This window comes from Phyllobates terribilis, unplaced genomic scaffold (genome assembly GCF_046119375.1).
Source record: "Phyllobates terribilis strain yellow unplaced genomic scaffold, ASM4611937v1 Scaffold_5__5_contigs__length_657084704, whole genome shotgun sequence".
Lineage (NCBI taxonomy): Eukaryota > Metazoa > Chordata > Amphibia > Anura > Dendrobatidae > Phyllobates > Phyllobates terribilis.
Window position 1 is genome coordinate 263,370,980 of NW_027362765.1, and position 13,658 is coordinate 263,384,637.

The window sequence follows — 13,658 nt, forward strand, 5'->3', positions numbered from 1 at the left end:
AGCACGCCAAAATACTTGGTGAACACCCAAGCGCGCTCGCCGAAAGGATTAATGAGGCATACTCGCTCATCACTATTTACTACCCGTGTTACCGGTGATCACTGCATCATATGTTACAGGATAAATCACAGAAAATGTGTAGTGTAAAGACTTTCATACTTTTCTTAGATTAGCAGAAATGAACTGGATATATTTACCTAAAAGGAGAAAGTATAAACTACACCCCAAACTTATTTAGGTGGCAAGTAATCTGCGACCGACTGGGAATGTTACACATACTGAACAAATTCCTAAAATCTTTGCACATATTCCCAAACTCCTGCGCACCAGAGAAAAAGCTCCAGCCAGGAAAGGGAGGGGGGATTTTAGCTGACGTTGAGTCTTTAAGAGGTCTAATTCTTCATAAGTTATATTCATTTCTAAATCAGTGTGCAGAGGGAAGAACCAAAATGAAGTTTTTTGTGGCACTGATCACTTTTATGGTTCTTCTGGCAATTTTTGCAGGTAAGCAAATTCTAATGAAGAGATCTAAATGTCCATTAGTTTGAACAATGTTTTTTTTATTTAATTCCATGTATGTTTTTTTTAGAATTTATACTTAATACTATAAAATTTGGTTGCATAAACATCATCTAATATAATATTACATTTCAACAACTTTATAATTATTCTGTATTACAATATATAGGGAAATGTTTAATACCTTTGTAAACAAGTGGTCAGAAAAACACCTGCATGCTGAGAATCAGATATCGCGAAGATTTAATGTCTGATCTGGGGGGCCACAGAGTTTACTGGGAATACGTAGCATTGGTACTAAATATGTGTCATACCACTTTGTCTTTAGCACTCCTCAGAGTTTTCCCATCTCTGTTGTCACTTTGTTTTAGCAAATAGTGAAGGTCACCGACCGTAGCCATTAGACGTTGGTGCCATATCCTTTTTGAGACTTGTTCTCAATGTTAGAGTTGGAAGGGACCTCCGGGGTCATCGTGTCCAACCCCCTGCTCAATGCAGGATTCATTAAACCATCTCAGACAGATGTCTGTCCAGCCTCTGAAGACTTCCATTGAAGGAGAACTCGTCACCTCTCGTGGCAGCCTGTTCCACTCATTGATCACCCTCACTGTCAAAAAGTTTTTTCTGATATCTAATCTGTATCTTCTATCATTCAGTTTCATTCAATTGTTTCTCGTATTTCCAAGCGCAAATGAGAATAAGACATGTGCAGACAGCTAATAAGTCTCCTCTCAGCCTTCTTTTTTGCAAGCTAAACATTCCCAGATCCTATTTACGCATATAATGTTATGTTACAAAAAGTCAGAGACATCTCCCTTTTTTCTTAAACACACCAAACACAGATGAAAGCCTACTTGGTCCATTCTGTAGCTCATCTTGTTCTGTTTCTTCTCTAATACAAACCGTGAGCGTCTCAATCGTCTCCATCACTGACCAGATTGAATATTCTATTCATCCCATTTGGAATCTGATTTCTCGGGAGAGGAACACTTCTCTGAAAGAAGACTTTTGTCCATTCATTTTTTTAAGAGTCTTAAGTCAACACACTGTAGAAACAAGCTTTCCCTGTTGTATCCTGATTTTGCATATTTTTTTCAATAAAGAGCAGGGCCAAAAATTCTTTAAATATCAGAAGAAAAATTATAAAGTATTGGCATATACTAATAGTATTCAATCACTTTCTGAGATGGAAAAATTCATTTAACAAATTGCAATTAAACTATTTAATTTGATGTTGATGGTGTACTCTATTTTTCTGCGACAGGTCCCCTACCCCATGAGGGTCTTTCCTGCTATAGATCGCTATCACTTTCTTATGCCCAAAAAATGCATTTTTTTTGTAGGTTCCATATCCCTTTTTTTGTAAGAATTCATGCAATTAAAAATGGGAGAGGGCTACTGTAATAGCATTGATAAGACCCGTGGTCAGCTTGTTTGCATTTATCGTTTAGCTCTACTCAGATTTTGGGCATTATGTCAGCAGCAGTGCTCAGAGCCTGACAGGTGCAGAGGCTTCCCAGGCGTGGGTTCAGCCACCCTAATCCTGCTGAGCTTCCCTGCTATGCTCCTAGCAGGTTCCAACATAGAACAACACTAATCTTTAGTGCAGGGATTTTAAAGGACCTGTGGCAAGAGCCACTGGGAAAACTCGGGTTGGAGGGAGGAGGCCGCCCCACTGCCTTCCTGTAGCCTCCTCCAAGAAATGAAGGCCCTGCCGGGTTTTACTTAATCTGCCTTAGCCAGGTAGTCTGACCAGGTCATTGCTCACCTTCATTCCTGCATTGCAGCCGCTGCTGTGTCTGTGACTGCAATGCACTCCAATGGATTTAATAGGTCTCTGTACACATTCTGGGCGATATATAATGTCCCTCGTATACGATCCCGGTCACTGCCTCACAGATCCTAATTAATACTGTCTTAACATAAGTCAATGTAAATGGTCAGGCTGGTGATTGTGGAGCTACTGCGCCACGGACTGGGGAGAGCCTAGAGGGGTGTAACTAAGTGACCACCTGCTTCTTCACTAGACCCCCTGATGGTGTGGTTAGACTTGGCCACAGGTGGATGCCAGGTATCACTCCAAGACAGATCACGGAGCTGCAGCAGCTGACCCCCAAGAGGAAGGGAAGCAGGGACGGTCTCAGAGATTTGGACCAGTCAGGAACTGGTTGACAATAGGAATGGATACTGTACAGCTGGTTTACAGAGCAGGCTCTGAATAGGACAGCATGGCTGGTAGACCGAATGGATACTGGATCAGGCACGGATGGGATAGATTCAGTAACGCAGGGTGGACTTGGGTGGAGGATCACAGGAGCAGGTTGAGACTAGACTAGTGAGGGTAGCGGTACAGGTGGAGACTAGGTGGATCAGGACTGGGTAAAGGCAGGACGGGTTCAAGAACAGGTTCAGGAGTACGGACAGGACCAGGTTCAGGCAGGATGGACAGGGTTGGGTTTAGACAGGACAGACGGGATCAGGTACAGACAGGACGGACAGTATCAGGTTCAGGGAGCACAGATACAGGGACCTTACAACGAAGTAGCAAGTGTACACACTGATCACTAATGTTGCTCAGACACCTCTCTATAGGGGAGGGTGCCTGAAATACCTGATGTTTCCCAGCTATTGGCTCGGGACATTTCCAAAAGCGGGCGCTCCCCTTTTAAGAAGCGGGGAGCGCGCATGCACATGCCTTAAGCACACTCCTAGGAGAAATATGCACCGTGCGCAGGTCCTGGGAGGAAACAGACACGATGGAGACCGGAGCAGAGTGGGTGCATGAGTGGGTGCATGGGTGAGCATATTGGGGTGTCTGCCGGGAGGAGGAAGAGGGATTGTGGACACCGGCGCTGTTATTACATACATCCTCATGGTGTCATCTCTTGAGCATTTCATTCCCGTACTTTTATTTGAATGACGGGCCAGTACTAAGTTGTAGTTTGATTTTTTATGGCATTTGTATTGAAAGCCTCCAAATGTATTTACTAGTCATGGTGGTCCTTCACTTCTGCCATTCCAATCTTATATTTTGTTACAGTGTGAGAAAAAAATATACAGTAACTGAAAATCTAAAAAATGGGTATATCAGGAGTGGGTAAGTAATCACTATAAAGGTACCGTCACACTTAGCGACGCTACAACGATCCCAACAACGATACGACCTGGCAGGGATCGTTGCTGCGTAGCTATGTGGTCGATGGGGAGATGTCAAACAGTCAGATCTTCCAAACGACGCAGCAACGATGCGGCGACCCGTAGCGACCTCTATAACGATGCAACGCAAATGCACGCCTATGTGTCTCAGTTCTGAGTTGCCAACGAGGTCGTTGGTAAGGTGTCAAACACACCGATGCATGCTACCCAGCGGGACCTCAACGATCAAAAAATGGTCCAGGCCATTTCGACACGACCAGCGATCTCACAGCAGGGGCCTGGTCGCTGCTACGTGTCAAACTTAGCGAGATCGCTGCTGAGGTCGCTGTTGCGTCACAAAACTTGTGACTCAGCAGCGATCTCGCTAACAATCTCGCTTAGTGTGACGGGGGCTTTAGATCCCACTGCTGGGACCTCCACTGCTCACTAGAGTATGGGAAGATAGCACGAAGATAGCTGCACTTGGCTATCTTCATCAATGTTATAGACTTGATGCACCATTCACCTCCTCTCTGCCCACGCAGATGGAACGCCTCGCAGTGATTAACTACTGTACTGATGATGTCATATCAGCATTGCAGCCAATATCAAACACTAGTAGCAGCATCGGGTACTCAGCGATGGACCAGGGAATGATGTGTTTAGCATGGTTTGTATTTTTATAACAAACCGCCCAGGGACCAGTGTTCTCGGAAAGGGAACAACCTTTTTAAGTACTTAATGCTGCAATGGGTTCTTTTTAGGGGAGATTATAATATCTGCTGCTGTATATAGTGGCTATGTAGTAAAATCATATACAATAACACAATCCTATGTTTAATATACAGCATACTTCATCATAATTTGCAATATGTATTATGAAACATTTCTTAAAATTGCAATCAGAATCACTAGGTAATTAGGTAATTACTTCCAAGATATAGAGAAAGAAGATTAACTGTGCACTCAGTGGTATAACTTTCTGTCCCCAAGAAAGTTTGTGAGTAGCAGCAACCTGCTAAAATAGTCTGGAAGAAATTCCACTCATGTCCTGTGCATTCTGATTTCCCATGAGGAAGATGCTTCTCTGAAAGAAGACTTTTGTCCATTTATTTCAGCGTAGTCACTGTAATAACAAACTGCTCTGCTGTGTTATACACAGGATCGTTTCTAAAGGTTTTAGAATCTCTCAGTAGCTCAGAGATTTTTTTTTTAAATTATAGCAATCAGACTAAAATACAAATATTTGCCACCTATGGAGAATTTAACTTTCAATATACGACTAAGGGTATTGTGAAGATCTGAGGTTGTGGGTTGTAATAATCACCTAGGCAGGTTAACGATGCAACTATTTTTTATTCCTTACATCCATGGTTTTACAACACCTCTGTGTAGATGGCCAAAATACATTGCCCCCAGTCTACAAGATCCCCTCCCTGGGGCCAGGAGTCCCACTGCCCCCCGTACCAGGCAATACTCACTGTCTCTCAACTTTTGAATGACCCACAGATTTCGTATCTTCCGCCAGTATAGTCTGTAGTCACAGTCCACGTTCCCCCAGATGACAGATAACATGACCGAAGCACATGTACCCAGCAGCAACAGTCCTTAAGAAAGTTCCTCAAATCCAGACGACAGATCCCTCAACGGTAGCACATGTATCCAGCGAAGCCGCCAACTGATTTCCAAACTCCATAGGCCATCCATACATGGGCACCAGGACCTCAGTAATAAACCCTCGCCCCTTGATGTCACTCCACCAACTCCTCACTCAGCACATGGCTTATTATCCTCCCTCCCCGGGATCAGGTCCCTGAATGGGCGAAAGTGTTTTCACCCTCCCCCAAAGCTAACTGTGCATTGGTTGGGGTATTTTCCTCAGGCCAAACCCATCTTCTGAGACTGCATGTGAGACCCCATGAGGTGATGGCTCCGCTCGGTCTACTATCCCCATCCACACAATGGGACTAGTGCCTGGCAGAACAATGGAATGATTGCTTTCCTTTTGGGTCTTTTTTTCCAATTTGGGTCTGGCCTTATGTATGCACAAGATGCAACCTGCACTTCTTTATCTGCTTACTGTCACTGAATGGAAACATTGATTCCTAAGCTGACGAGCAAGCAAATCTCTAATAGAACACAACAATAAGATTGACGTAACTGGTGCTCTGTTCTGAAAAAAGTCTGTATCCCTTAGAGCCGCGGATTCCGCTCTATGTCCATTGGTCCAATAGTCTTCAGAACAAGGCCACATGTCGGCTCCCCAGGAGCTTCTGTCTGAAGCCCTGAAAAAATGGGATTCGAGCAGAATCTCTGACAGAATCATTGACTTTAACGACTTGTTGCAGTAAATGTGGAATGTGGTGGTTTCAAATTCCGCGCTGCCCAATAGTTCAAATATGTGATCACAATTGAGGTTTGGTCCTGATGAAGAGGTTTGAAAACCTTGACACGCGTTGACATAACAAACAGCATTTATGCTTCACTTTCGTGTGTGATCGCATATTTGAACTATTGGGTAATGCAGAATTTGAAACCATTGCATTCCACATTTACTGCAACAGATCTTCTTGGTGGTCCTGCAGCAGCCCTCATATGCCTCTATAGGAGTTGTGACTGGCACAACCCTATCAGGTGAGCGTACCTCTAACAGTTCACACCATCCGTTTTACCAGATAAGAGCTTATCTGCGCTTTTTATCTTTCCAGTTTTTCTAGTTTGCATTGACTTTAATGAGGCACCCGGAGTCACCTTATGCTCTGTCTGGCCTCCATTTTGGCAATGTTCATCTTCCTTATACAAAACTACAGTCAGCCACTGCTAAAACAGCAGTCAGACTGACCACAAAGTTACTCTGTCTTCATTAAAGGTAATGGCCCTAAATTGGGGGTTCCGCCCAAATTCCATTTTTCAAGACTTCAGACCGAAGACCCGACAGAGCCACTGTGGTGGCGAAAAACAAATGTGGATCCAGTTGGATGAAGCATGTTAGGTGGCGTGCATTGCCGGAGTGAAGCGATTCTTCAAGAATGAAGATATTAAGGTTTTATGCTTAAAAAGCGTTTCAACGTACTACCAAAGTCTTTATCAAGTAAAAAAAACGAATTTTTGTTTTCTTCACATTTGTTTTTTACTACTTGATAAAGACGCTGGTATGTCGTTGAAACATATTGTGAATAAAAAAAAACACCTTATAATTATCATTTTTGAAGAATCGAATTACTCCAGCAGCGCATCCCACCTAATGTGCTTCATCCAACTGCATCCAATATTTTATGGAGGATATATCCACCAGCCACGTGGCAGCAGCAGCTGTTTTTCTCCATGCCTACATAGGAGTTGTCACAACTTCAACAGGTGAACGTAACCAGCACTTACCTCTCTCCCTCCATAGGGTATTGTATACTGTGTACCGGGTGATCTCCCCAGGATACAGTGGACCGTGGACAAAGAACACGACCAGACAATTTGTCAAGGAATTATTTTCTACTGAAAATGGAGCCTGAGTTCCTCTGACAACACAAGGGAAAAACACAGTAAAGTTTCACACACACCTAATTAGAATCAACTAGGACCCCTGTGCTGCACAACCGATAGGCCTGGAATGTTCTATCAGGTACACTATAATTTGCCTGACGAATGCTTCCGCCAAATGCGGTAGCCGAGAAGTTAACCCATGGACAACTATGTAATTAGACGAGTGCAAGGGGCCAACCCAGCAGTGATGCAGCACAACAGTTCACAAACTTAGCAATTCTCTAACCCACCCTTTCCTCCCACCCATAGGTGATTCTCCAAGGGGAGGGTTTTGTTAAGAGTATATATATATATATATATATATATATGTCGCTCTAATGCTGTGAGCAACTAGCTCTAGTTTGTACAATTCTGCTAGCAAACAATGTCTCTGCCTGACAATTTATGTATGGAATCAAACTCTCTCTACATCCGTGTGCATGCTCCCACTGTGATCACTGTGGTGGGGCCTGAACTCATGACTTACCGACCGTAAACTGGTCGCGGAGAAAGCTGGCTGATCTTCCATTTGGCCGTTAGCTTAGAGGCTGAGCAGGGGATGATGGACTTGTCACACAAAGCGTGGATTAACCGTTAGACTATCAGGAGGCTTTCCACACATGTCACAGCAGATGGCTTGTGGGTTATCTGACTCTGCATCCAACCATAGTCGCCCCCAAAGGAACTCTCTCTCTCTAACAGATGTTACTGGAACAAGTACACGATTTTTAGGTACTTTGGACAATTTCTGAGACACGAAAGGCTCCGAGGTCTAAAGATGGCTACAGCTCTAGCTCACGCATGTCCTCACCCTTTAAGCCCTATCAGAGTTCTCGCTACACCATAAGGTCTACAATAAAGTGTATGCAAAAGACGACAGAGACCTCTTGTGGCCAGAGGCTGACACTGCAAGTGTATTCTCCTCCATCTCACAGTATCACCCTATTGTGCGCGCTATTCCTCATATCTAGATTTATTAATCAAGAACTAAATGAGAACATACGCCTGGGCTTGGTCATATATTTTCTCTTGCTCTATCAATACTCTAATAATAGAATTGGAGAATAAAGTTTTACTGTTAATGCAATGTTATATGGTACCTACTCGAAACACTAAGGCCGTTCCGGGCTACTCTCCTCTCTGCTTCCATGGATCTGGTTTGCAAAGTAAAATTATCCATTCCTTGTAGTCATGCCACATGGTTCTGATCTAGAATATATGGTCTATTTTTCCTCTTTCTATATCCAACTCCCAAAACCTTTGGTGTGCTTTTCTATATTTTAAAACAGCTGAATTCACAACTTCTCAATTCAATCTTTTGTCATTCGTATTCCTTGCTGTCAAACAATTGTAAATGCTTTCAAAAAGCCCTTTATCTTATCTGGAGAAGTGAAATCCAGAATTGATGGTTTGCTAATTAAAGATAAACGTAGCAGTATTTTAATAGATAAGCAGAGTAAATTTACCAAAATCTGGTCACTCTGGATTGCATATGCTTATAAACAACTTGCGGACAATGTTCTGTAATTATAAGGATATATTATTGCTTCTACCTTTTACCTTCCCAACTTTCCATTTTGTTTCCCACTTCACTTTTTTCTCTTTGTTTCTTTTTTTCATCAGTTCTTTTTTCCTCATATTTTTTTATGTGTCATCATACTGTATTTTAATAAAAAATAGTATATAATGATCTGTTGCTATTTTGAGTAAATATCCATATAACATTATTATTTTATTAGAATTCAAGGTCAGGTTTTATATGTCTATTTTTGTAAAACTCAAAAAAAATTGTTAAAAAAGGAGAAGGATATAAAATATTGCTAAAAGTATTATTCAGGACTTTTATGCTTTTTTGTCATTTTTTTCTGTTAGATTATTTGAAGGGGTTTTCTCAGAACTTTTGTTTTTTTTTCTCCTAAAGGGCTAAGAACTTACAGACAAATAGTTGCTAACTACCTACTGTTTTGTCAAGCGACGATCTCTTCTGGCTCAAAGTGGACACAGACCCCTTCTGCTGGCAATTCTCCTGCTGCCTTTAACCTCATGTCTACAGAGTAGCTCTTCCTCTTCTGCACTGTTGATGGGGCGCCACTGCTGATGACATGCTGATTCACATCTGGCTCTCCGCTGCCTAACTGCGGGAAGCCGGCTATCAATCAGCATAAATGTTACACTCCTGTTCCGGGTATCCCAGGCTTTGCTCCATTCACCTCTGTCCGCTGTCGTCTGTTGTGCTCCTCATTGGGTTTTGCAGGTTGCCCGGCTTAGATCTGTTATTTATTATCTCCCTAGTCCTATTTAAGGCCACTAGGACACACACCTGTTTCTTCGGATTGTGATTCAAGACCCTAGTTTTCTGTTCTCCACCTCCTGTACACATTGTGCTTATCTGCTTCTATTCCTCCTGACTTCACTTCATCCGTCCTGCTGCTGCCAAGACTCCTGTGTATGTCACGTCCTCGCTCCCCATGTGGCATTACCAGCTGTACCAATGCTCAGGGCCCATATACCCACCTTGTCCAGAGGGCTTAGTGGGTCCACATCACAAAGTGAGCCTAACAGAATCCAAAGACCATGGTTCCTAAAGGTACAGCAGCAACAACACTGTTGCCATTGTATATGGACAATCTACCTAGACTTGTCATGCAACTTGCTGTAAGTCCAGACAATGTGAGATCTCACAGTTCATATGAACGCACTGTCCCAGATTCCTGTAGCCTCTCCACCAGCTCAACACCCGCTACAGCCTAATATCTTCAATATTCTGTTTGGGAAACATTTTAACATTTGCTGACTTCTTCACGTTTCAATGGAGACATTAAGACATGCAGAGGCTTGGTAAACCAATGCACCGTACACTTTGAGTTATGTCCCCAGCAATATTTTATTTAGTGTCAGGGAACGATTTGACGTGTGCTGCGCTATTGTAGCAACAGGATGACCCTATAATGCGTTCTCTACCATCTTTCCTGTCACTTCCGTAAATCGTTTGACAAATCGGATAGTGTCCACTCCACCGCTGGTTCCAAACTATGGTCAGACAAGGGACTATACGGGTGCATCTCAGTAAATTAGAATATCATCAGAAAGTTAATTTATTTTAGTTCTTCAATACAAAAAGTGAAACTCATATAGAGTCATTACAAACAGAGTGATCTATTTCAAGTGTTTATTTCTGTTAATGTTGATGATTATGGCTTACAGCCAATGAAAATACCAAAGTCATTATCTCAGTAAATTAAAATAATTAACAAAAAACACCTGCAAAGGCTTCCTAAGTATTTAAAAAGGTCCCATAGTCTGTTTCAGTAGGCTCCACAATCATGGGGAAGACTGCTGACTTGACAGATGTCCAGAAGGCACTCATTGACACACTCCACAAGGTCCCAGAGTTCCATTTTTAATTTGGAAGTAAAGGTCCCAGAGTCTGGAAGAAGACTGGAGAGGCAAACAATCCAAGCTGCTTGAGGTCTATTGTGAATTTTCCACAATCAGTGATCATTTGGGGAGCCATGTCATCTTCTGGTATAGGTCCACTCTGTTTTATCAAGAACAAAGTCAGCGCAGCTGTCTACCAGGAAATTTTAGAGCACTTTTTGCTTCCCTCTGCCGACAAGCTTTTTGGAGATGGAAATTTCATTCTCCAGCAGAACTTGGCACCTGTCCACACTGCCAAAAGTACCAATACCTGGTTTAAAAACAACAGTATCACTGTGCTTGATTGGCCAGCAAACTCGCCTGACCTTAACCCCATAGAGAATCAATAGGGTATTGTCAAGAGGAAGATTAGAGACACCAGACCCAACAATGCAGACGAGCTGAAGGCTGCTATCAAAACAACCTGGGCTTCCATAACACCTCAGCAGTGCCACATGCTGATCGCCTCCATACCATGCTGCATTAATGCAGTAATTGATGCAAAAGGAGCCCCGACCAAATATTGAGTGCATTTACTGAACATACATTTCAGTAGGCCAACATTTTGGATTTTAAAAACATTTTTCAAGCTGTAGTTATAAAGTATTCTAATTTACTGAGATAATGACTTTTGTGTTTTCTTTGGCTGTAAGCCATAATCATCAACATTAACAGAAATAAACACTTGAAATAGATCACTCTGTTTGTAATGACTCTATATAATATATGAGTTTCACTTTTTGTATTGAAGAACTGAAATAAATTAACTTTTTGATGATATTCTAATTTAGTGAGATGCACCTGTATCTGTGGGACATTATGCCATGTAGTTTCATACATTATGACATCCAGTTCCGCACCCTATTTGCTGACTTGACTTGGTACAATGATGCTCTCCTGGATGTTTTCTATGCCGGCTTATCCAGTCAGATCAAAGATGAACTCACTGGTAGAGGCTTGCCATCCTTCATTGATGACTTGATTTCCCTTGCCACCTAAGTAGACTTGTGTTTTAAAGAACGTTCTAAGGAAAAAATGCTTGTTTGCTGTGTCTCACATTCCGAAACGTCATCAAAATCTCCTCCCAGACTGGCTGAACTGGGGAGGAGACCCATGGGAGTCGGCTGGGACAGATCATGTCCAGCTGTCAGATCCCATCATCTTACTGGTTGATTCTGTTTGTATTGTTGTAAATGGGATAATTATTGCACAAATAGTTCCAAACTGAAGGCCAAATGGGGAGAATTACAGACCCTAGGCGAAGAAGGAGATATCACCCTAGGATTAACACTTTTCTCCACTAAAGGGAAATTACTCATGCCCATGTCTGTTTCCTACAGTTTCTCTGTGTTCACGCGACAAGTGCTTATTGATTCTGGAGCAGCATAGAATTTTATAGACTTCTCTCTGGCCAGAAGGCTGAAAAATCCTTTAGTTTCTTTGCAGATACCCCTGAAGCTAACCTCCATGAATGTCCAAACAATTCCTGGTGGTCGTATCCAATTCTTGACAGTGAAGGTAACTCATCAGATTGTTGTACTATACATTGAGGACATTTCTTTTTTAGTTTTTCCACTTTCTGATGCACCTGTGCTTTTCGGACTCCCATGGGTACGACTACACGCTCCAGTCATTGATTGGTCATACAACCAGATAGACCAGTAGGGATCATATTGTTGTCATAACTGCTTCAAAATTCCACCTCGACCACCTTCTTTGAAACTCTGCTCTGCATCTGCTACCTTGAATGTTTCTGCCTCCTATCAGAACTTCACAAATGTCTTTACCAAGCATGGGGCCAAAGAGAACCACAGAGAAGACGTGACTGAGCCTGAGTGTGTCCTTGCTTCTGCCTTTTTGTTTTCCAACTCTCCATCTCCTGGTTGTCCTCTGGCCCTCAACAAATCCTCTTTTACAGTCAAAACAGTTCCTGCTTCTACTTCTGATCCAATCACAGAATATGAAATCAATCATGTTCTGGACTGTGAAATGACTTGTGGTCCTGAGGAGAGATACTGGGAGCCTAAAAAGTACATAGATGCTCTATCTTGCTCAAGAAATGTCATGCCAAGCATCCTCTTCCTGCTGTCACAGACTCATCTGGAAAGGACCCTAAGAGGGGGGATACTATAACATTCCTGTCCCACTCCCGGATATATCGGGCCTTGCTCCCATCACCTCAGCTTGCTGCCCTCTGTTGTGTTGTACGTTGGGTTTTGTAGGTTGCCCGATGTGGATCTATGACATTGTCTCTCTAGACGTATTTAAGGCCTATTAGTACACACACCTGTGTTTTTGAATTGTGATTCAAGACTAGTTCTGTGACTCCTCTTCCTGTGCACATGATGCTTACCTGCTTCTATTCCTCCTGACTTCACTTCATCCATCCTGCTACTGCCAAGACTCCTGTGTGTGCAGTGTCATTGCTCCTGCTCCCCACATGCCATTGCTAGGTGCACCAATGCTTGGGGCCCGGCTGGCTGAGCTGGGAGAGATCATCTCTGGGCAGAACCAGCATGCACTTAGCAACTACCTACTGGTAAATTCTTAGCCCCATTGGAAAAAAAACAAAAGTCCTGGATAACTTCTTCAAATAAAAAGACACAAAAAATGACAAAAAATAAAGTTATCAAACCCACGGCTAGCGTTAGGGGGTAAAACTGAGCATTTTCTTAGGTGCCCCCAGCATTAAAGCAGAAGCTACATTTATAATAGTAGTTCTGCATAGCCAGAGTAGTTTCCAAAGTTGAAAATGCATCAGGACATTTGGTGACATCTCAGTCATGTGACCGTGTTGTCGCAAAAGGTCTTATGCCGTGCAGAAGTCTAGAAGAACTGAAAAAGAGAAGACAGACTGGTATGTCCTCTAAAGTGTGTTTGAATGTCTGTATGTGTGTGTCACGGGGATACCGCGACAGAGTGGGATCAGACGATTGCATCGTCTGATTACACATACTCCTGCGGTTGTCAGAATGGCTTCACCGTCCTATTAGCAGTTCTGGCTTTCTTTGCTCTGTTTCTGCAAGGGTTAAAATGCTAGTGGGACTCCTGGAGTTCTCTGTCTTTTTGTA

At 42.7% G+C, this 13,658-nt stretch overlaps 1 protein-coding gene across 1 annotated transcript in view; it reads left to right on the forward strand.

Annotated features, from left to right (window-relative positions):
- Positions 1-371: 371 nt before the first annotated feature.
- CUNH17orf67 (chromosome unknown C17orf67 homolog) overlaps positions 372-13,658 on the forward strand; it is a 40,792-nt gene continuing 27,505 nt past the window's right edge. Inside the window, exon 1 of the mRNA XM_073681219.1 lies at positions 372-504. Coding sequence (XP_073537320.1) covers positions 450-504 — 55 coding nt within the window. The 5' untranslated portion in view covers positions 372-449. The remainder of the gene's footprint in view (positions 505-13,658) is intronic.